Below are 23,018 nucleotides of genomic sequence, written 5' to 3'. Positions count from 1 at the left end.
AGCTTAATTCCTCTAGGTGTCACCCTGGAGACATTTCAGCTCTTTTACCTGCCTTGCTTTCTCCCTCCAGCAATCTAAACCACCCCCCCACCCCCGTTTCTCACAGCACTGGATGGCCAATCCTTATGTGTTCATCTTTCGATGAGCAACTTTTCTACATTGAGTGAGTTTCCCTATGGGACTGCTGCACGGTATAAGGACTCACCTTCCCCACTGCCATAAATGTCTCGCCTGAGAAAGCTGAAACCGGAAGGAACTGTGTCCCTTATCTTTGGAGCTGAAAGCTCTCATGTGGTAGCTTCACTTTAATTCCAATTAACCCTGTTAAAGTTTGGTGTTCCCTAGTGGCTCAAATGGTAAAGAATCTGCCTACAATGCAGGAGACCCCGGTTGGATTCCTGGGTTGGGAAGATCCCCTGGAGAAGGGAATGGCAACCCACTTCTTGCCTGGAGAATTCCACGGACAGAAGAGCCTGGCAGACTACAGTTCATGGGGTTGTAAAGAGTCAGGCATGTCTGAGCAACTAACACTTTCACTTTCTGTTAGAGTTTATGAAGCTGTCAGCTTTCAACCTAATCACCCAGTCCAAACCTCCACAATGTCTTTCTTTTTAAAATATAATTGTATTTATTTATTTATTATTTTTGGTTGCACTGGGTCTTTGCTGCTGCTCACAGGCTTCCTCTAGTTGCAGCAAGCGGGGCCCACTCTTCATTGTGGTGCGCAGGCTTCCCATTGTGGTAGCTTCTCTTGCAGAGCTTGGGCTCGGCACAGGAGCTTCAGTAGCTGCAGCCCATGGACTTTGTTGTGGCCCATGGGCTTTGTTGCTCTGAAGCATGTGGAATCTTCCTGGACCAGGGACTGAACCCGTGTCCCCTGCACTGGCAGGCAGATTCTTATCCACTGTAGCACCAGGGAAGTCCTCCTCAGTGTGCTTCAACTGAGAAAAATTTCCCCAATGTCTCTCAGTACGGGAAATATAGGTATCTCTTCTTGAACCTAAGTTCAAGGATAACTCACTTCTCATACCAAGGAATTTAACAACCTGTGAATAAAACTCGGGATTGTCAACCGAGATGGGAGATCTGGAGTTTAAGAGAGACTCATCTAATTCATTGGGACACACCAAGGAGGTGGATGGACACAAGGAGCTCTTGGTGGTACCAGGGCTCTGGATCATCCTAGAGTTCAGGCAAAGGAGGGAAGTCTGCTCTGGGTCCCTGTCTGTATGGTCACCAACTGTCAACTGAAAAAAAGTGCACGACATAGGAGCTGTGAATTGAGTTCTGTGCCTTATCTTACTGAGGACTATAGCCTGAGAGATAGCCTCTCTGATAGCTCTGAGGAACTGCTGCTGAGAGGGAGGGAGAGAGGCCAGTGTACCTGTGATTTTGGCCAAAGAGTATGTACAATCTCACATATATCTCAGTAGGTTACTACTAGTCATGAGGAACAGGTATCTGTGATTTTAGTGCTTTTCTATGTATAGGAGGACAGAAGAATTGAGGTTCATAGAAAATTTTCTTTTTATAGCTAACTATCTAAGGGCCTGCTTTGTGCATGTTTCCAAAGCACAGTGTGCCTTATCCTGTTCTTTGTCCTGAACTCCTTTCAAGGAGTACTTAGGGCAGTAAGTGGCTAATGGACTTAGTGGACTGTAGTGGCTAATGGCTTAATCCTTCCTTGTAGGACTGGATGGTAAGTGACATTCCTTGTTGTACACAGACTACACGTGAGTAGCAACCCGTCTGTCCCCATGTCAAATTGCTTCTTTCCATCAGACACATTCATTTTCCCCTGGACCCTCTGCTTTGGCTAAGGATCTCTTTCTTCCAGAACAAACTCTGGTAGCATCCTTGGTCACACCTCCCAGCCTTTCTAACAGTTGCAACTTCACATTTGCTTGTGAGATCATTTCTGATTCGTAGGATTATGAATCTCATGTCATGGAATTTCCTGTGCAGGAAATGTAACTATGTTTCCCCTTATGAAAAATCAGGTTTTTAAAGTTCATTTATTTATATCTGTTTTTGGCTGTGCTGGGTCTTCGCTGCTACCCAGGCTTTTCTCTAGTTGCGGTGAGTGGAGAGGGGGAGCACTGCTCCTCACTGCAGTGGCTTCTCTTGTCGCGGGGCACAGACTCTGGGGCACTGAGGCTCAGCTGGGCATGTGGGCTCAGTAGTTGTGGTTCCCAGGTTCTAAAGCACAGGTTCAGTAGTTGTGGCACATCGGCTTAGTTGCTCCGTGGCCTGTGGGATCTTCCCGGACCAGGGATCAAGTCCATATCTGCTGCATTGGCAGGCAGATTCTTTACCACTGAGCCACCAGAGAAGTCCACCTTTCTTCTTCTTTCTTTAAAAAAAAATATTTAATTTATTTGGTTCTACCGGGTCTTAATTGTAGCACTTGGGATCTTCTGTCTTCATTGTGGCATGCAGGATCTTTAATTGCAACATGGGCGATCTAGTTTCCCAACCAGGGGTCAAATTTGGACCCCCTGCATCGGGAGCACAGTGTCCTAGCCACTGGACCACCAGGGAAGTCCCAAGACTTCTTTTCAACTCTCTTTTCTATCTGAGTGGAGGGACACTCTTAGACAGTTCAAGGCTCTTCCCACCCTTGTTTCACGGTCTGGATAAACCTTTTGGAAAATTAACAGGGTGAAGGGGGAGAATCCACCTATTCCTTAGTTGTTTGAGGTGCACTGTCCTGCTTAATCCTCTGTCAGTTGTCCACAAGGTTATAACTTAATCTACCTGGGAAATGGAGCTTCTGGGTTATTGACCTGTGTGTACCCTTCCTTCTCAAGTAGCAGCGGCAGTCTTGGCCTAGGGGAGCAGGGCATAGAGTTCCGATCTCAAGAACCCACTGACAGTTATCTTGTAGGCATTCCTTCCACCTCTTTGCTTCCCAACCTTAAGTAATCTTTATCTCCTTTGTGCAGAGATTGAGACTGGGGGGAGCAAGGAGGAAACAGATCTAATTCTCACCTCTAATAGTTACTCCAAAATCAGTTGCCCTGAATCCTTTCTATTTCTTGAGGGCCTGGCTTTTGAAAGTCAAAAGCCTGGAAACAACTCCCTGTTTCCTCCATAGTTCTGTCACAGCTGTAAGCTCCCTACCATAGGGACATGGGCTTCCCTGGTGGCTCAGTTGATAAAGAATCTGCCTGCAATGAGGGAGACCTGGGTTCGATCCCTGGATTGGGAAGATCCCCTGGAGAATTTAATGGCTACCCACTCCAGTATTCTGGCCTGGAGAATTCCATGTATGGTACAAGTCCATTGGGTCACATAGAGTCAGACATGAGTGAGTGACTTTCACTTTCACTTTCATGGGGACACCTGATTTTGCTCAGAGTGCTATCCCCAATGTCAAATATAATGTCTGACTGGCACAGAGTGGGTACTCAATAAAGACTGGACTTCCCAGGTGGCGCTAGTGGTAAGGAACCTGCCTACCAATACAGGAGAGGTAAAAGATGCAGGTTCAATGCCTGGGTTGGGAAGAACCCCTGGAGGAGGGCATGGCAACCCACTCCAGTATTCTTGCCTGGAGAATCCCATGGACAGAGGAGCCCGGCAGGCTATAGCCAGTCCATAGGGTCATACAGAGTCAGTCACAACTAAAGTCACTTAGCATAAAGATTAATCCAAAAAGTGAATGATTGGGTCTTGCTGCCTCCCTCTGCAACCCATCCAATAAATGTCTTCCAGAGGAATCTGCTGGAAATGTGGTTATGATGCTATAGCTTATCTGCTGTTGATCCAATCAAGTCTAACCACCTCTGGTTCAAGTTCCTCTCTAAACACATCGATTTTATTTCCTACCACATACAAATACTTAAGATGCCTGGCTTGTCAGGCAGCCTGTCATTCAATCAACAATAGTTACAATATTCCTGCTATGTATCAGGCACTGTGCTAGACCCTGAGAAACAGCAGTGACTAGAACAATCATGGTTCCTGCCATTATAGACTTTATAATCTGCCAGAGAACCCAGACAGCAAACAGATACTTGTACATAATTAAATGATTATAGTGGGACTTCCCTGGTGGTCCATTGGTTAAGAATCCACCTGCCAATGCCAGGGACACAGGTTTAATCCCGGGTTCCTGAAGATCCCACCTGCCAAGGGGCAACTAAGTCTGCGCTCTGCAACTAGGGAAGCCATTGTAATGAGAGTCCACACACCATAACAAAGAGTAACCCCTGCTTACTGCAACTAGAGAAAGCCCTCTCACATCAGTGAAGACCCAGCGCAACCAAAAATAAATAAGTTCTTCGAAATAAATTATTATAGCTATCCCAGAGGGACTCAGAGGAAAATTACAGGGTGCTGTGGGGACTAAAATTCAGTCAGGGGTCAAGAAAAGAGACTCCAGAGGAAGTGCTATTTAGGGTGAGGTTGGATTTACTTTGGAAAGGATGGGAGGGGTGGGGAGAAGGGCAGGGATTGAGGAAAGTGTTCCAGGTGAAGGATCTGGAACCAGAGTGGATAAGTTTGAGGGCTTGAAAGGCCAGTGTGCCCAAGAAGCAGATGACTTGCCCAAAATCACAGAGCAAATTGGTAGTAGGGGCAAGACCAGAAGAGTTTCTTAGCCAGTGTTAGCTTCTCTACCCATGTGTATCTTCGTCTTCACTGGGTCTTCCAAAGCTAATCCTCTGAGAAACACTTGCCAGAGAAACACATGGGGCACGAACGGAAAATGCAGACTCTCTAAATGAGACCCCAGAAAAATGCATTTTTAAAAGTTCCTTAAGAAATTCTTACAGAAACTAACATAACATTGTAAAGCAATTATCCTCCAATTAAAAATAAATTAAAAATTTGAAAATAGAATAAAAAATTATGGAGTACTCAAAAATAGACATAAAATATGCAAAACCACTATGGACAATAATATAAAACTATACTGAAAAAATATTACAGAAGACCGCTTCCCTGGTGGCTCAGACGGTAAAGTGTCTGCCTGCAGACAGGGAGACCCAGGTTCGATCCCTCGGTTGGGAAGATCCCCTGGAAAAGGAAATGGCAACCCACTCCAGTACTCTTGCATGGAAAATTGGGTGGACTGAGGAGCCTGATAGACTACAGTCCATGGGGTTGCAAAGAGTCGGACACGACTGAGCGACTTCACTTCACTTCAAGTAAATCAAAGTATACCATGCTCACGAAATAAAAGACTAATAGCATTAAAAATAAAAAAAAATTCTCATATACTCCAATATTTGCAAGACAGTCTTTCCACCGCCCCTGGCTCAAGAGTGCAGCTAAACTGATTGGCTTTAAGGTCCCAGTGCATTAAGGGAAATGTAGTTTCGACTCTCCTCTCCCAGCCATTGAGCTTTACGAAACTAGCCGAGAGGGCCCGGAAATAGCCGAGTATTTCCTGGCGCGCTCTTTCCTGCCTGATTGCATTATGGGAAAGGACAGTTTCCGTTAAATTCTGGAGGCTGAGGCGCGCGACTGGCCACAGTCCCACGTGAAGCCATTCGCAAGCATCGCTCCGCGGGGCAGCTCCCCGCTCGCAGCGGAGCGTCTGGAAGCAGCGAGGGAACTGGAAGTGTCCCGCGGGGGCCCAGTAGCTGATCCCGGAGCCCAGTGTGAGGAGCCTCGGAGTGCAGCGAGGGCGCCATGTCTCTGATCTGCTCTAGTGAGTATCGGCTGCGGCCGCTCGCGGGGCGCTGGAGGCCGGAGAGCTGAGCGTGAGGATCTGCGCGCCTCTGCGGCGCCGGGGTCGGGGCTGGACCTGAAAAACGGGGCTCCGGGGAGGCAGGGCGGCGGCCTGTCAGCCCGGGGGGGTCTTCCTCCTCCAGCGTGAGGTCAGTTTGCGCAGCGCTTCATAGTTTACATAACGTCTCCAGTGCATTTTCGCAGGCTGCACAGAGGCAGCCCACCTCGTTTGCGCAGTGGATATGAGGCTTGGATAGCGGGGAGCTGGTGGTGCAGGGGAAAGAGCTCTCTGTAGGAAGCAGGAAGCCAGAGGGCTTGTGCAGGATCCGCCTCCAGCTGGCTTTGTGATCTGGCTCCAGGATGCGGTCCTCAGTTTCCCCAACTGCAAAAATAATGGCCTTGGCACTGGATGTGTTGTCTGAGGCCCCGCTTGGGTAGGCAGCGCTTCTGCAGTTTGCGAAGATCGCACAGTGAGTTGGAGGCGGTGACAGGCCTGGGAGCCAGACCAGCCTCACCCTGTAGGGCTGATGAAAACAGCTGCACATTTGGAAAAGCCTCTGTTGGTTTACAGCGTGCTTGCAAAACTGCAGAGTCGTTCTGTCCCCACAGCAATTCTCCAAAGCAGAAATAAAGATCCGGTTTTACAGATAAGGATGTAAGGTTCAAGGAGAAATGTGGCTTTTGTAAAACAGTACAGCTAGTTAGTGGCAGAGCTGTGTGACGAAGCCAGTTTCTCTGATCCTGAATCCATGCTTTTTTCAAATGCTTTGTCCTGTCTTTTGGATATGTTATTGAGGAGAGTGGTTGTTCATCAGGTTATTAGTTTCTCATTCTTTTCTCTCTCGGCTTCCTAACTCTCGAGCTCTTGACTCTTCTCAGAACCTCCCCATAAATCCAAAATAAAGGAGAGAAAGAGTGAAGGGAAATGTGACTAGAAAAAGAGTCCTTAAGCGTTAAAGAAATGACAGTGTGCAGAGTATTTTCACATTCATTGTTTCAGTCCTGAGGAAGGTCTTTTCAGTATCCATCAGCTGGTCTGTTAGATGTTTCCTGAGCATTTGCCAAGCACCTGCATTGTACTGGAAGTCAGAGAGCAGCTACAGTCCCAATCCTCAGGGATGTAAATGGATACTTCTGTTGGGGAGTGGTGAGGATGATTTCATCAATGGAAAGTGTTTACAGTGGAGCTTGGCGCCTAGTAAACACCATGTAAATACTTTGTTATCATAGCACTTGTCACATCGGTTTGTAATGTGTCTGAGAATCCATCTAGGTCCTAGTCTGAGACTTGAATGGCTTTGTGTGTATCTTCTTGTCCTGCTATATAATGGGTGCCTAAGCGTTTTTGTTCAGAAATGAGATGGGCAGGAATTATTGACTGCTCCCTAGGTGCCTAGCATTTAGTAGTTGTGCAGCAATTATTTGTTGACTACCTAACTGTCAGAGACTGATGGAGAAGCTAGTTAAGTGGCTGGAAAGCATTGTGGGTACAGTCCAAAACTGGCTTGGTGTCATGTCTTGATTCCTGTTAGCTGAGTGTAGGGAGGCAAGGTCTTGTGGAGGCCAGCCGAAGGTGAAGCGTCCGCTTGGCCCAGGGTCCCTGTCACCACCCCAGGCTCACCACCTGCCTTTTCTCCGCAGTCTCCAATGAAGTGCCAGAACACCCCTGTGTGTCCCCTGTCTCTAATCATGTGTATGAGCGGCGGCTCATTGAGAAGTATATTGCAGAGAATGGCACAGATCCCATCAACAACCAGCCTCTGTCCGAGGAGCAGCTCATTGATATCAAAGGTGCCTGCTGGCCAGCCTCAGTCCAGGCTGTCCTAGCCTAAAGCCTGGGAAGGTGGGAAGGGTGGCGGGTGCATAGCATGTGGGAGTCGGGGGAGGAAACGGTGGTCTGTTAGTGCTGAAGGGGAAAGAAAGAAGGTGGGAGGGCCAGCATGCCCTAGGTCATGGGTTTTCACACCCACTTTGTCTCTCTTGGCAGTTGCTCACCCAATCCGGCCCAAGCCTCCCTCAGCCACCAGCATCCCAGCCATTCTGAAAGCCTTGCAGGATGAGTGGGTGAGTCCCCGAAGAGAATTTATATTTTCGCGACTTGAAAAGAAGGGATCACTGGACTAGGACATGGGTGGGGATGGGAGGGATGGATCCTTATTTTCTGTTTTGAGGGGAGGGTGAGAGCAGAGGAGAAGCCTGGTTCTTAATGTCACACAGATCTGGGCTCCACCCTTTGCTCCGTTGCCCACTTGCCACGTCCCTTGGCAAGTATCCAAGTGCTGCTTTTCCTGACCATATTGCATGGATTAGTACCTGTCTCAGGGTTTACAGAGACTCAGGGTAAAATTAGAGTATGAGCTTCATGGCGTCAGGGACTTGTTTTACTCATTAGAGCCCCAGCAGTGAGAACCAGGTTCACAGCAGGTGCTCTAAATATGAATGAGTCAAGGACTGCATCTTGAGGACTGCCTGGCTCAATCCCTGACGCAATGAGAGCAGTCAATAAACAGCAGCTGTAGTGTTTTTATTCCTTTCTGGTGAGGTGACGGCATGATGCCGGAGATGTGCCGGTAAATTAGAGAAGACGGGTGGGAAGAGCCCTTCCTGTCTGTGTGCCCAGGGTTTGGCACGGTGAGGAGCTTAGGAGCATCTGCTCGCGAGTTCAGGGTCACTCAGACCTTGCTTGGGTCACTGATACTGGTCTAGGCCGCAGGGTTGGCCTAGGATAAGAGCGTTCTCTTATCAAGGGCTGACTCCTCTGCTGGGTGCTCCCCACACCTCCCCGCCCCCTCACTGTGGCATCTCCCTCTCCCAGGATGCGGTTATGCTCCACAGCTTCACCCTGCGCCAGCAGCTGCAGACCACCCGCCAGGAGCTGTCCCACGCTCTGTACCAGCACGATGCCGCCTGCCGTGTCATTGCGCGTCTCACCAAGGAAGTCACTGCTGCCCGAGAAGGTACAGCCTCTGGCCTGCCATCCCCCGCTCTGGGCTCCACTCTGGGGCAGGCCTGTTGTGTAATAGGCCATTCCTAACATTGTCTTCTCTCTCAGCTCTGGCGACCCTGAAACCTCAGGCCGGTCTCATTGTGCCCCAGGCTGTGCCAAGCTCCCAGCCAAGTGTTGTGGTGAGTGTCCCCTCAGCCCCACCAGCAGTGGAGTGTGCATGATGGCCCATCGGCCTCCTCTGCAAGGGAGGAGGAGGGCATTCTGTGCTCCTCTGACAGTCCATGCTTCTCTCACCTTCCTCCTTGTTCTCTTCAGGGTGCAGGCGAGCCAATGGATTTGGGCGAACTGGTGGGAATGACTCCTGAGATTATTCAGAAGGTACGTCATGCTCTCACTTGGTGGGAAAGCTGTTGGACTCTCCCTTTTGCCTGGAGTCCAATATGAGTAAAAACCGCATCCATTTAGAGATGGAGTGGAGTCGTACAGAGCACACACTCAACCGAGCTGCCTGGCTTTGTGTTTTGATGTCCCCAGTTATCAGCCTTATGATCTTGGGCTGACTTAACTAATCCTATGTCTAATTTCCCTTGCTGCTAAAGTGAGGATGGTAGTACCTACTCTATGAACTTGTGGGAATTTTAAAGATTTTAATTAAGTACAATTTGTTGCTCTTATTAGGGTTCTTTGTAGATATTAAAGCATTTTGTTACAGGTTTTCATTTTTTCTGTTCTGAAGGAGACAGGATAGGAATTATCACTTTGATTTTATAGATGAAGAATCTGTAGATTCAGAGTCAAAAGCACAGCTCACAAGAGGCAGAGCTGGCCCCTGATTCTGTGTCCTGTGCTCTGTGACTTGGGGATCCTCCTTAGTACCAGTTGATAGTTTGTGTCTTTTCCAAGCCATGCAGCTTGTCAGCATCTCAGCTTCCACCGTAGTGGCACAGGAGTGGTCTGGGAGCCCTGCTAGCTATTGCCTCTGTGGCCCTGAGCAAGTGACTGCACCTGCTCTGGGGCTCAGTTTCCTCCTCTGAGAAACAAAGTCATCAACACCCACCTCATAAGGTTGGAGTGAAAGTGAAAAGAGATATTGCATGGAAGCCTTTAGCACAGAGCCTGGCAGATGATGAGTTCTTGGTGATGGCTTGTGAAAACGTAGATGTGACAAGCATTCACTGTGCTTTTTTCTGGCAAATTAATTTTTCTCACATTGATTTTATTCCCCTCTCTCCCCCAGCTTCAGGACAAGGCCACCGTGCTCACCACGGAGCGGAAGAAGGTGAGTCCTCCCAGGGCCAGGGCCCAGAGCTGACCTGGAGGAGCTGGTGGTTCCCTTAGGAGGAGAGGGGATGGCCAATTAATTTCTGCACCCACTAACTTCTTGGGGGATTTTTCTTTTTCTCAGAGAGGGAAGACTGTGCCTGAGGAGCTGGTGAAGCCAGAAGAGCTCAGCAAATACCGGCAGGTGGCATCACATGTGGTGAGTGGCTCGGTCCCACAGGTTTGGGAGACAGGGTCCTCCAGGGTGGGACAGGCCAGCATGAAGCATTGTCCAGGGCCTCTGGCCCCCTCTGTTTTCCACCTTGGCTGCTGAGTTGTCAGGGTTTCTCCTCCTAACCGGCTGTGGCCTTCCCCATTGTCACTGATGGGAGTTGCTGCATCCAGGCAGAAAGCCAAGCACAGTGGACGAGGAACAGAAGTCACTCTTGTTCCCCAGGGCTGGGGCTGGGGCCAGGGCTGGAGCCATTGAGTGGCTTTGTGGCCTGCTTTGATTCAGCCATGACTAGGTTTGATGTGGCTTTTTCTGCACAGGGGCTGCACAGTGCTAGCATTCCTGGGATCCTTGCCCTGGACCTCTGCCCCTCTGACACCAACAAGATCCTCACTGGTAAGAGTGGGCCCAGCCCAGCAAGCCAAGAAGGGGGTGGGAGAGGGTGGGAGGAGGACAACAAGGAGGATGCCCACTTCTGTCCTCTCTGTGGGTCTGGGGACAAAAGAACCTTTGGCAGAGGGGCCTGGGGGCCTGACTCATTTTTGGATCTCATTTTGGTCCCCTCCAGGTGGGGCGGATAAGAATGTTGTCGTCTTCGACAAGAGTTCTGAGCAGATTTTGGCCACCCTCAAAGGCCATACCAAGAAGGTCACCAGTGTGGTTTTTCACCCTTCCCAGGTAAGCGCTCCCCTAGCGCCCTCAGCCCTCATTTCTGAGCCCTGTTGCCATAGTGTGAGGTCCCAGAACCATGCCCCCGCCCCTGTTGCCTCCTTGGTGAAGTGACATGGGCCTGAGAGTGCCAGCTCTTCAGCACTGGCGATTCAGGGCCAGGTTTGGGGTCGTGGGGTTGCCCACGACTGTCAGAACTCTTGAAACAGTGGCCTTCAAACCAGGGAAGAAAGGAAACGTATAGTTTGAAAAGCATATTGAAAAGTTTTATGTTAGGGAAGGCAGAATCTCTACACTATTTTAAAATACAAACTGCAGTGCACAGAGTTCAACAAAATTCTGCCCCATGTGTCTGCCCCATGTGTCTGAGGGGGATGGATAGGTCCAGATTCCCACAGTCTTCCAGGCCGGGGGATGGAAACTTGATGCTGAGCGTGTTAGTATGTTATTTCTCTTATGCAGTTGTGTTGATGGAAGATGGTAGTTGGTTTTACCTTACAGGTTTTAATATCCTAACTAACCAAAATAGTAGGTTGGTGACACTATGTGAGTTCTCTGTCACCAGTTTTTCTGAGAATTAACTTGCCCCTGAATTCTTAAGTGTGGGATGCTTAGGAAATGCCTTCACAACCCCTTCCAGGCCTGCTACAGCTTGGACTTGTGCTGCCCTAGGACAGGAGCCATTAACTACATGGGGCTATTTAAATAAAATGGAATTAAACATTCAGTTCCTGAATTGCGATAGGTGTATATCTCTGGTCCTGGGAAAGGGATGGACAGTTTCCCTCTGGTTCACTAATACTTTTTACCACTAGATGGCAGGACCTCCTCCACTTGGCCAAATGCTGTTTAATTTCCCATCCTAATAGTGTTTACCCTTTGGCCCACTCAAGCGTTGTTGTGGGGATGGAAGGTTCCAGGCCCAGCAGGGCTGTGGCCGTCCCCAGCCCGCTTTTACAAGATGATTGTGGTCCATCTCTTCTGTCTCTGATAATCTGCTTCTTTGCTCTCCTTTTAGGAGCTGGTGTTTTCTGCCTCCCCCGATGCTACTATCAGGATTTGGTCGGTTCCGAATGCCTCTTGCGTACAGGTTGTTCGTGCCCACGAGAGCGCTGTGACAGGCCTCAGCCTCCACGCCACTGGTGACTATCTCCTGAGCTCCTCTGATGACCAGGTATCGTCCCAGCCAGGCTCTTGGTCCCCAAACTCAGGCATCCTGGGAGGAGGAAACATCTTACCCAGCTGGGTCCCCAGAACCAGGAGAGAGTATTTCCTCTCTACAGAGAGGGGATGGCCTTGCCAAGGTCTGCCCGACCAGGGTCCCTGCCTTCCTGAGGGGCCATCAGAACCTGGGGACCCACTGTCTTACCAGCTCTGTTGTCTCTTTTTTTTCAGTACTGGGCCTTCTCTGACATCCAGACAGGACGTGTGCTCACCAAGGTGACCGATGAGACCTCTGGTTGCTGTAAGTTGTCTCCTAAGTGTTGGGCTCTTCAGTCGCTGTATATTGTTTAATGTTTTATTTAGTTGTTGCTCATTTGTTCTAAAAAATACATGCTGCCAGTGCTTGCTGGGTGCTGGGCATAGTGCTGGCCCAGGGAGCGTGAGGAACAGCGAGGAGCCTACCTTTGCTGTGCTTAGTATCTTGAGGGTGGGCTCTGACCGTCTGTCCGTCTCCCCCCCACAGCGCTCACCTGTGCGCAGTTCCACCCTGATGGACTCATTTTTGGAACAGGAACCATGGACTCTCAGATCAAGATCTGGGACTTGAAGGTAGGACATGGCTGTCCCCGTCTGCAGCCCAGGGTTGGAGCTCTTGTCCCCGTGTGGTGTGATGAAGTGCTGATGGCACCTGGCCCCGGGGGTGTCCCAGGAGTGGGGAGACGGGGGCTGTGTGTGTGGCACAGTACTGGGGTCCCCAGGCTGGGCGTCCACCCTTGCTCTTCCTGCTGGTTGTCCTCCCTGAGGGTGGAGGACGTCTCAGGAGTGGAGTTGTCTGAGCTCCATTTTCTCCCTCATGACCAGTGGGTGACATTTTACTCCCTGCTCCCCAACCACAGGAGCGCACCAATGTGGCCAACTTCCCCGGCCACTCGGGCCCCATCACCAGCATTGCCTTCTCGGAGAACGGCTACTACCTGGCTACAGCGGCCGATGACTCCTCTGTTAAACTCTGGGATCTGCGCAAACTTAAGAACTTTAAGACGTTGCAGCTGGATAACAACTTTGAGGTACACCTCTTTCTCTGTCACCCCTCCTCCTCGTTTGTCAGTGAATTACTCTAAACTGCCTCTGTTTTCCCCGAATTGCCCACAGTTTCTGCTTCCTTTCATGTGACTTCTTTCCTGATTTTGGCAGGTGAAGTCACTGATCTTTGACCAGAGCGGTACTTACCTGGCCCTTGGCGGCACCGACGTCCAGATCTACATCTGTAAACAGTGGACGGAGATTCTTCACTTTACAGGTAGAGGCTTGCCCTAAGACCCTGAGGTCTCTGGGTGCTCTGGCCCAGAAGAAAGTGGGGAAAATTTCACTGGGTTAGGGGTTTCTAGTGGCAGGCGTGCATTTGCCAAGGCCGCTTTTAGTCACTCTCTGAGGCAATAGAGTTTAGTGGCTAAAACAAGGAACTCAGGAGTCAGACTGCCTGACTTTAAATGCTAGCTCTGCCACTCGAAGCTTTGTGACACTGGGCAAGCTACTTAACTTCTCTGGAAAATAATAGTACAGTTGATTCTCCACAGACTCTACCCACTGTGGATCAAAAATATTTGTGGGCGGAAAAAATCCAGAAAGTTCCAAAAAGCAAAACTCAAATTGCCCGCACACTGGCAACTATTCATGTAGCATTTACACTATATTTAAAATTATTGGCATAGAATTTGTGCTGTTAGGAATTACAAGTTATTTAGAGATGATTTAAAGTATATAGGAGAATGTGTGTACATTATATACAAATACCACCCCGACAAAGTTGGCACCTCCTAATAGTAGTGTGGCCTCTGGTGCATGACTTTCCGTTTTGGAGCTGTAGTTACTTCATCTTTAAATGGGCGTATTGACACTGCTTCGCATATTGTGCCGGCTGGTGCCCTGGAGGTGGCCTGCATGGGGACAGGATGCCTCTTGCACCTTCAGGAACTGAAGGAATGGCAGCTGCTGCCATCTTTGTTAATGAAGTTCTTGTTCTCATTAGCGGGTGGTGGGCGGGGCACAAGCACCTTCACCCACCCCAGATTCTACTCACTGTGTGTCCCAGAGATGGCCAGACCTGATGGTGTGGCCCATGGGTTTTCACCTTCCCTGGGCCCCGGTGCCTTGATTTAGAGCAGTCAGTGGAGTGGCGGGCTGGAAGCACAGGGCAGCGTTAGAGTGGGGAGCTGGTGGGCCAGCTGTGATTGTGGGAATTTGCCCTCATGTCCATGAACTACCTGAGCCCAGCGGAGAGGGTTGCCTGGCGTCTTTTGCCCCTGACCCAGCCTTCTGTGTGAGCTAGGACAGGCTGATAAGACTGTTCCAGTTACACACAGGGGCTCAGAACTAAAGACCAACAAGTCCAGCTTCCTGTCAGTTCTCAGACTTGGACTGAGCCGAGCAGAGCCAATTTGTAGCTGCCCTCGAAAGCTTAGGTGGCGGAGGACTGGTGTTCCTGTGTTCACTCAGCCCAGCCACACACAGGGCCTGCTGTGGGCCAGCCCCAGGGAGGCTCTGGAGCTCAGTGCCATGTAGAGCTCTGGCCTTGGGGGTTTCCAGGCTGCGGGAGGTTTCCAGGTCACAGGGACGGGTGGGGAGCATGTCATAGGGGTCGACACTGAGACCCCAAGGAAGAAAAGCCTCCTCACCGTTGTCTTGTCTCTCCACAGAGCACAGTGGCCTGACCACGGGGGTGGCCTTCGGACACCACGCCAAGTTCATTGCTTCCACGGGAATGGACCGGAGCCTCAAATTCTACAGCCTGTAGGCGGCAGCTCACCAGACCGGAGTGGGGCCTCGTCTCAGTAGAGGGATAGCATTAGGGGTGGGGGTGGGGGGGCAGGGGAGAAGAGACTACTGGGGGGTGGGGGGTGTATGGGGTGGGACATTCGCATCATTTCACTCTGGTCCCGGTGGTGGCCTGAGAGCCGCAGTGGCATGGACCACCCTCATCCGTCACCCTCTTGAGGGCTCAGCGTCGGCCCCAGGGCCTCTCTTCAAGGAGTTGATGGAGCTGATGGCTGTTCCACACCCACCGTGTTCCAGTTCCTGTGAGTTGGAGAGAGGCTGAGCCAAGGGAACTGTGAAGGGGCTGGGCCGAGGGCTCAGGAAGGTTTTTGTAAGCAGCGCTCTAGTTTCATTAAAAAAAGAAAACAAACGTAGCCGCCTTCCTGTGTCTGTTTGTAGTGGGGAGAATCAAGGGGAGGGAGCACCAGTTAGGGCTTCGACCACCAGGATGCCCATCATTCTGTTTTTCTTTAATTGGACAACAAATTTAAAAATAATCTACAAGCCATTTGCCAGAATAATTCTTCCACATTCCTGCAGGCCTTGACTTTGTGATTTATGGGGTTTCATGTCACCTGCCTTGGGTGGCTCCCATGTGAGCCTGAAAGTGGGGGAAGGGGAGAGTGCTGAGAATCTCGCTGCCACAGAACCGGCCATCTCTCAGAGCATCCTCAGTCCTTCAGTCCAAGGCGACAGAAAATCTGTCTCAACTGGCCTGAATCAGAAATCCTTCTGTGACTGGTATTTGAAGATTAGAATTCAAACTGGTCTGGGAGGACCCAGCCAGCAAACAGTAAATTAGCAGAATGCCAGGGAACTCATGACCCCTGTGGTTGGGGAATTAAGGCAGGGTAGTCCTTGTGGCTGCTTTGGGTGGTCAAAGGCCTCTTCTAGATGATAAGCTGATGGGTGACTGATGGGAGCTAAGGGGAGGAGTGTTGCAGTTGAGGGAAGGTCCTGAAGCTGGAAGATCAAGATGCGAGCTGCAGGTGCGGGAAACCAGCATGGCTGGAGTGGTGCCACTGGGTATGGCCTTGGAAGATCATCAGTACCCTTTCAAAGAGCGGTCCCAGTGGAACATGAAGGAAAACAATGTGAGATGACATTTTGTTCATTTTATGCCTGAAACAACCTTATCTTTAGTTGTCCAGCAACTGGGCAGCTTCCTGCACGCCCATGGGGCTTCAGGCACCTTGGCAGTCCAGCCTAGAAGGTGGGCTCTGCGAGCTTGGGGACAGAATCCGGGCTTTGGCACTTAGTAGAGTAAGGCCACAGACAGATTGATTAATTTATCTCTGTTTACTGTCCGTTAAGACCCGAGCGGAGTGGCGTGGCTGGCTGGGTGCCCCGACATGGCGGCCAGGAGCGCCCCGAGCTGCCACCTGCGGTTCAAGTGGGTGTACAGCTACCGGGGCCACCAGTGCCACAACAACCTCTACTACACGGTGGCCACGGAGATCCTGTACTTCGTAGCGGGCGTTGGCATAGTGTACAGCCCGCGCGAGCACCGGCAGAAGTTCTACCGGGGCCACAGCGATGACATCATCAGATATTTGCCTGAATAAGGGCGGGCGGCTGCGACTGATGCACTAAGTGCGGGCGAGAGGAGCTACCCCACGTCCGAGGTCAGGGGTAGCGGCCGAGAGTGCCAGGCTGCGACAGCGCAGGAACGGCCGAGAGGAGCTACCCCTCATCGGAGGTCAGGGGCGGAGGCTGGGAGGAGAAACTCCATGTCCAAGGAACGGTAGCTGCACGGGCGCAGGAGGGCCTAGAGGAGCTATCCCACGTTGAAGGTAAGGAAGGACGGCAGTGAGGAGATACCCTTCCTCCAAGGTAAGGAGCAGTGGCTGCACTTTGCTGGAGCAGCCGTGAAGAGATACCCCACGCCCAAGGTAAGAGAAACCCAAGTAAGATGGTAGGTGTTGCAAGAGGGCATCAGAGAGCAGACACACTGAAACCATACTCACAGAAAACTAGTCAGTCTAATCACACTAGGACCACAGCCTTGTCTAACTCAAAGTAAGCCATGGCCACGGGGCAACCCAAGACGGGCGGGTCATGGTGGAGAGGTCTGACAGAATGTGGTCTACTGGAGAAGGGAATGGCAAACCACTTCAGTATTCTTGCCTTGAAAACCCCATGAACAGTATGAAAAGGCAAAATGATAGGATACTGAAAGAGGAACTCCCCAAGTCAGTAAGTGCCCAACGCACTACTGGAGATCAGTGGAGAAATAACTCCAGAAAGAATGAAGGGATGGAGCCAAAGCAAAAACAATACCCAGCTGTGGATGTGACTGGTGATAGAAGCAAGGTCCCATGCTATAAAGAGCAATAATGCATCAATTCAGTTCAGTTCAGTCGCTCAGTAGTGTCCAACTCTGCGACCCCATGAATCGCAGCACGCCAGGCCTCCCTGTCCATCACCAACTCCCGGAGTTCACTCAGATTCACGTCCATCGAGTCAGTGATGCCATCCAGCCATCTCATCCTCTGTCGGCCCCTTCTCCTCCCGCCCCCAATCCCTCCCAGCATCAGAGTCTTTTCCAATGAGTCAACTCTTTGCGTGAGGTGGCCAGAGTACTGGAGTTACAGCTTTAGCATCATTCCTTCCAAAGAAATCCCACGGTTGACGTCCTTCAGAATGGACTGGTTGGATCTCCTTGCAATCCAAGGGACTCTCAAGATTCTTCTCCATCACCACAGATCAAAAGTATCAATTCTTTGGCACTCAGCTTTCTTCACAGTCCAACCCTCACATCCATACATGACTACTGGAAAAACCATAGCCTTGACTAGACAGACCTTAGTCAGCAAAGTAATATCTCTGCTTTTAAATATGCTATCTAGGTTGGTCATAACTTTTCTTCCAAGGAGTAAGCATCTTTTAATTTCATGGCTGCAGTCACCATCTACAGTGATTTTGGAGCCCCCCCAAAAAAAGTCTGATACTGTTTCCACTGTTTCCCCATCTATTTCATAGGAACCTGGAATGTCACGTCCATGAATCAAGGCAAATTGGAAGTGGTCAAACAAGAGATGGCAAGAGTGAACGTCTACATTCTAGGAATCAGTGAACTAAAATGGATTGGAATGGGTGAATTTAACTCAGATGACCATTATATCTACTACTGCAGGCAGGAATCCCTCAGAAGAAATGGAGTAGCCATCATAGTTAACAAAAGAGTCTGAAATGCAGTACTTGAATGCAATCTCAAAAACGACAGAATGATCTCTGTTCGTTTCCAAGGCAAACCATTCAATATCACAGTAATCCAAGTCTATGCCCCAACCAGTAATGCTGAAGAAGCTGAAGTTAAACGGTTCTATGAAGACCTTTTAGAACTAACACCCAAAAAGGATGTCCTTTTCATTATAGGGGACTGGAATGCAAAAGTAGGAAGTCCAGAAACACCTGGAGTAACAGGCAAATTTGGCCTTGGAATGCAGAACAAAGCAGGGCAAAGACTAATAGAGTTTTGCCAAGAAAATGCACTGGTCATAGCAAACACCCTCTTCCAACAACACAAGAGAAGACTCTACACATGGACATCGCCAGATGGTCAACACCGAAATCAGGTTGATTATATTCTTTGCAGCCAAAGATGGAGAAGCTCTATACAGTCAACAAAAACAAGACCAGGAGCTGACTGTGGCTCAGATCATGAACTCCTTATTACCAAATGCAGACTTAAATTGAAGAAAGTAGGGAAAACCACTAGATCATTCAGGTATGACCTAAATCAAATCCCTTATGATTATACAGTGGAAGTTAGAAATAGATTTAAGGGCCTACATCTCATAGATAGAGTGCCTGATGAACTATGGAATGAGGTTCATGACATTGTGCAGGAGAGAGGGATCAAGACCATCCCCATGGAAAAGAAATGCAAAAAAAGCAAAATGGCTGTCTGGGGAGGCCTTAAAAATAGCTGTGAAAAGAAGAGAGGCGAAAAGCAAAGAAGAAAAGGAAAGATATAAGCATCTGAATGCAGAGTTCCAGAGAATAGCAAGAAGAGATAAGAAAGCCTTCTTCAGCGATCGATGCAAAGAAATAGAGGAAAACAACAGAATGGGAAAGACTAGAGATCTCTTCAAGAAAATTAGAGATACTAAGGGAACATTTCATGCAAAGATGGGCTCTATAAAGGACAGAAATGGTATGGACCTAACAGAAGCAGAAGATATTAAAAAGAGGTGGCAAGAATACACAGAAGAACTGTACAAAAAAGATCTTTATGACCCAGATAATCATGATGATGTGATCACTCATCTAGAGCCAGACATCTTGGAATGTAAAGTCAAGTGGGGCTTAGAAAGCATCACTACCAACAAAGCTAGTGGAGGTGATGGAATTCCAGTTGAGCTATTTCAAATCCTGAAAGATGATGCTGTGAAAGTACTGCACTCAATATGCCAGCAAACTTGGAAAACTCAGCAGTGGCCACAGGACTGGAAAAGGTCAGTCTTCATTCCAATCCCAAAGAAAGGCAATGCCAAAGAATGCTCAAATTACCACACACTTGCACTCATCTCACATGCTAGTAAAGTAATGCTCAAAATTCTCCAAGCCAGGCTTTGGCAATACGTGAACCGTGAACTTCCAGATGTTCAAGCTGGTTTTAGAAAAGGCAGAGGAACCAGAGATCAAATTGCCAACATCCGCTAGATCATGGAAAAAGCAAGAGAATTCCAGGAAAACATCTATTTCTGCTTTATTGACTATGCCAAAGCCTTTGACTGTGTGGATCACAAGAAACTGTGGAAAATTCTGAAGGAAATGGGAATACCAGACCACCTAACCTGCCTCTTGAGAAATCTGTATGCAGGTCAGGAAGCAACAGTTAGAACTGGACATGGAACAACAGACTGGTTTCAAATAGGAAAAGAAGTCTGTCAAGGCTGTATATTGTCACCCTGCTTATTTAACTTCTATGCAGAGTGCACCATGAGAAACGCTGGACTGGAAGAAACACGAGCTGGAATCAAGATTGCTGGGAGAAATATCAATAACCTCAGATATGCAGATGACACCACCCTTATAGCAGAAAGTGAAGAGGAACTCAAAAGCCTCTTGATGAAAATGAAAGAGGAGAGTGAAAAGGTTGGCTTAAAGCTCAACATTCAGAAAATGAAGATCATGGCATCTGGTCCCATCACTTCATGGGAAATAGATGGGGAAACAGTGGAAACAGTGTCAGACTTTATTTTGGGGGGCTCCAAAATCACTGCAGATGGTGACTGCAGCCATGAAGTTAAAAGACGCTTACTCCTTAGAAGAAAAGTTATGACCAACCTAGATAGCATATTCAAAAGCAGTGACATTACTTTGCCCACAAAGGTCCGTCTAGTCAAGGCTATGGTTTTTCCTGTGGTCGTGTATGGGTTTGAGAGTTGGACTGTGAAGAAAGCTGAGTGCCAAAGAATTGATGCTTTTGAACTATGGTGTTGGAGAAGACTCTTGAGAGTCCCTGGACTGTAAGGAGATCCAACTAGTCCACTCTGAAGGAGATCAGCCCTGTTTTTCTTTGGAAGGAATGATGCTGAAGCTGAAACTCCAGTACTCTGGCTCCCTCATGCGAAGAGTTGACTCATTGGAAAAGACTCTGATGCTGGGAGGGATTGGGGGCAGGAGGAGAAGGGGCCGACAGAGGATGAGATGGCTGGATGGCATCATGGACTCGATGGACGTGAGTCTGAGTGAACTCCGGGAGTTGGTGATGGATAGGGAGGCCTGGCGTGCTGCGATTCATGGGGTCGCAAACAGTCGGACACAACTGAGCGACTGGACTGAACTGAACTGAACTGAAGACTGGAATAGTGTACTTACTAGGGATGTTGTAAGTCTGAGGTGGGCTTCCCTGGTTACTCTCACTGTAGTAAAGAATCCTCCGGCCAATGCAGGAGACTCAGGTTCAATCCCTGGGTTTGGGAAGATCCCCTGGAGAAGAAAATGGCATCCCTCTCCAGTATTCTTACCTGGGAAACCCCCTGGACAAAGGAGCCCGGCAAGCTAGAGATGGGGTCTCAAAGAGTCAGACACAACTTAGGGACTGAACAACAAGGCTTAGGTAGGTTAGTGCGTGAGCAGTGTTTGGACGGACGAACGCAGTGAGTGCTGTACATATTTTAACTGCTGATGCTGCTTTTACTTCCTACTGCTCCGCTGCTTACTCTCCCTGGGGTCCCTGCCCTGCCAGCCGAGTATCCTCACTCAGCCCAGGTTCATGGCGTTTGGCATGTCTCTCCCACGTTACCTTGGAGGTGTTTATTCATTTGTCTCTTAACTATTAAAACTTAGGTCTTAATCTCCTTGAAGGCAGCACCCTGTACTCTGCTGGCATTCAATTCATTGCTGCTAAGAGGCAGACAATTTCAACTCTGGGGCTTCGAATGAAGCCCTGGTCTGTCTCTACTCAGTACACAAGTGGTAGGGGGGAGGGGGAGGGCGGGGATGGATGACAGACTTTGTTATTTCAGCCAAAATGGAGTGAGGGCTGTTACTCCTGCCATGTCTAAATTTCAGCTCATTGCCTTGAAGGCGAATCTTTTGGAATTAGGTCTCAGTCGACAGATTGTAAGAGGCTCAACTTTTCTGGGCCCTTATCGTTAGGCTCATGAATTTTTGTAATTAATGCTTATTGCGTTCTACGTGAACTTCAGCCCTTTGACGATCCATCTGGACCTGTCCGTGCGTGAGGACCCAGTTCCCACCCGCACCCCTGTGCCTCCGCTGTTGAAGGTTTTTCAGCCTAGGGGCACTGACCAAGGCAGCCACCTGGGGGCGCTGTAGTTACACTAGTCTCCCCGGTGACAGTGGCACGAGGACCCAGCTCTCAGCACCAGTCAGGCGCTATCATCTGCATTCCACAGACAGAAAACAGTATTATAGTAGAGCTGGGATTTTAAACTGGCTTCAGAGACAGCTGGCTGCCCTAGCGTCAGCTGAGACAGGAGCAGGCAGCTCTGTGGTGTTCCAGGAGTGTAGGGCTGTGGTTAGGTGTGGGCTCTGGTGTCAGGGCTTCCCCTTGTGGCTCAGTTGGTAAAGAAAATGCCTGCGATGCAGGAGACCCCGGTTCGATCCCTGGGTTGGGAAGATTCCCTGGATACGGGAAAGACTACCCACTCTAGTACTCTGGCCTGGAGAATTCCATGTACGGTATAGTCCATGGGGTCGCAGAGTCGGACAGGACTTTCACCTTTCTGGTGTCAGAAGCCAGGTTTGAATCCCAGCATTACAGCTTTCTACAACTTAGGTCTTCATGTCTCTGCTTCTGCAGGTGTGGGCTTCCCCAGTGATTCAAGCAGCAAAGAATCTGCCTGCGACGTAGGAGATACAGGAGGCGCAGGTTCAATCTCTGGGTCAGAAATATCACCTGGGGAAGGTATGGCAACCCACTCCAGTATTCTTGCCTGGAGAATCCCATGGACAGAGGAGCCTGACGGGCTACAGTCCATGAAGTCCCAAAGAGTCAGACACGACAGAACATGTGATGGATTATTAATATCATCTGTCTGTAAAACTCAGTGCCTCAAATCAAACAGGGCTGTTGAGCTGATACATGCCTCCTGGGAAAGCCCTCCATAGCCGGCTGCTTCTCTTCGCTGCTGTTGTCTGCACTGGCGTGACACTGTTGGCCCTGGTGGCCTTGGGGTCCACACCTGTGTTATAAAAGTGGGGCCCACAGGGCCTTCTTCATTTGTAAGTCTTCCATTTATTAAGCTCTGATGACACGAGGTGCAACGTGATGACGCAGGGAGGTGGGAGCACACAGATGACACGACCCTGGGCTGTAGACTTTGGATAGAGGCGTCAATGCAGAAGACAGGGTGCAGCTTTTTTTGAAAGGCAGGTAAATCTGGGGAGAGGTTGACATAGGCACATTTTGGAGAAGTAAAAATTCCCTAGGTTGTCCCACGGTAGGGGTGGCTGGTGTACGGAGAGGCTCTGGCAGCCCTACTGCCTTGCCCAAGTTAGGAGGGAGGAGGGAGCGGGGATGGGGTGGGAGAGAGACAGTGTGGAGGGCCTTGGGAGGCAGGATGTGGGGACATGACCCGCAGATTGTGAAGGCAGGTTGGGAGACAGCCAGTCTCAATTAGCAGCTTGAAGTCTTAAGATCTCTACTGAAGAATTTCAAAATTTGGAACAGGTCTTTAACCCACGTTTTTAAAGTTTTTTTTTTTTTTTATTTTAATTGTGAAACATTCATTCAAAAGGGTCTAAAACATATCTTCTATTTAAAGGATAATAAAC

The 23,018-nt window shown here is 49.4% G+C and overlaps 1 protein-coding gene across 1 annotated transcript; it reads left to right on the top strand.

Moving 5' to 3' along the window:
- The first annotated feature begins 4,935 nt into the window (after window positions 1-4,935).
- On the top strand, window positions 4,936-15,135 carry PRPF19 (pre-mRNA processing factor 19). Its single transcript, XM_069565398.1, has 16 exons — window positions 4,936-5,659; window positions 7,321-7,470; window positions 7,667-7,743; window positions 8,495-8,636; window positions 8,732-8,805; window positions 8,942-9,004; window positions 9,864-9,905; window positions 10,032-10,106; window positions 10,439-10,514; window positions 10,687-10,796; window positions 11,806-11,961; window positions 12,183-12,252; window positions 12,475-12,560; window positions 12,848-13,018; window positions 13,146-13,251; window positions 14,648-15,135. Exons 1-16 carry the CDS (start codon window positions 5,641-5,643, stop codon window positions 14,743-14,745), a joined length of 1,515 nt encoding a protein of 504 aa, XP_069421499.1. The 5' UTR covers window positions 4,936-5,640; the 3' UTR covers window positions 14,746-15,135.
- Window positions 15,136-23,018: the final 7,883 nt, after the last annotated feature.

The sequence above is a fragment of the Ovis canadensis genome, chromosome 21, assembly GCF_042477335.2.
Source record: "Ovis canadensis isolate MfBH-ARS-UI-01 breed Bighorn chromosome 21, ARS-UI_OviCan_v2, whole genome shotgun sequence".
Taxonomy (NCBI): domain Eukaryota; kingdom Metazoa; phylum Chordata; class Mammalia; order Artiodactyla; family Bovidae; genus Ovis; species Ovis canadensis.
The sequence above is the reverse complement of the archived record's forward strand: the minus strand, read 5'-3'. Positions and strand labels throughout refer to the sequence as shown.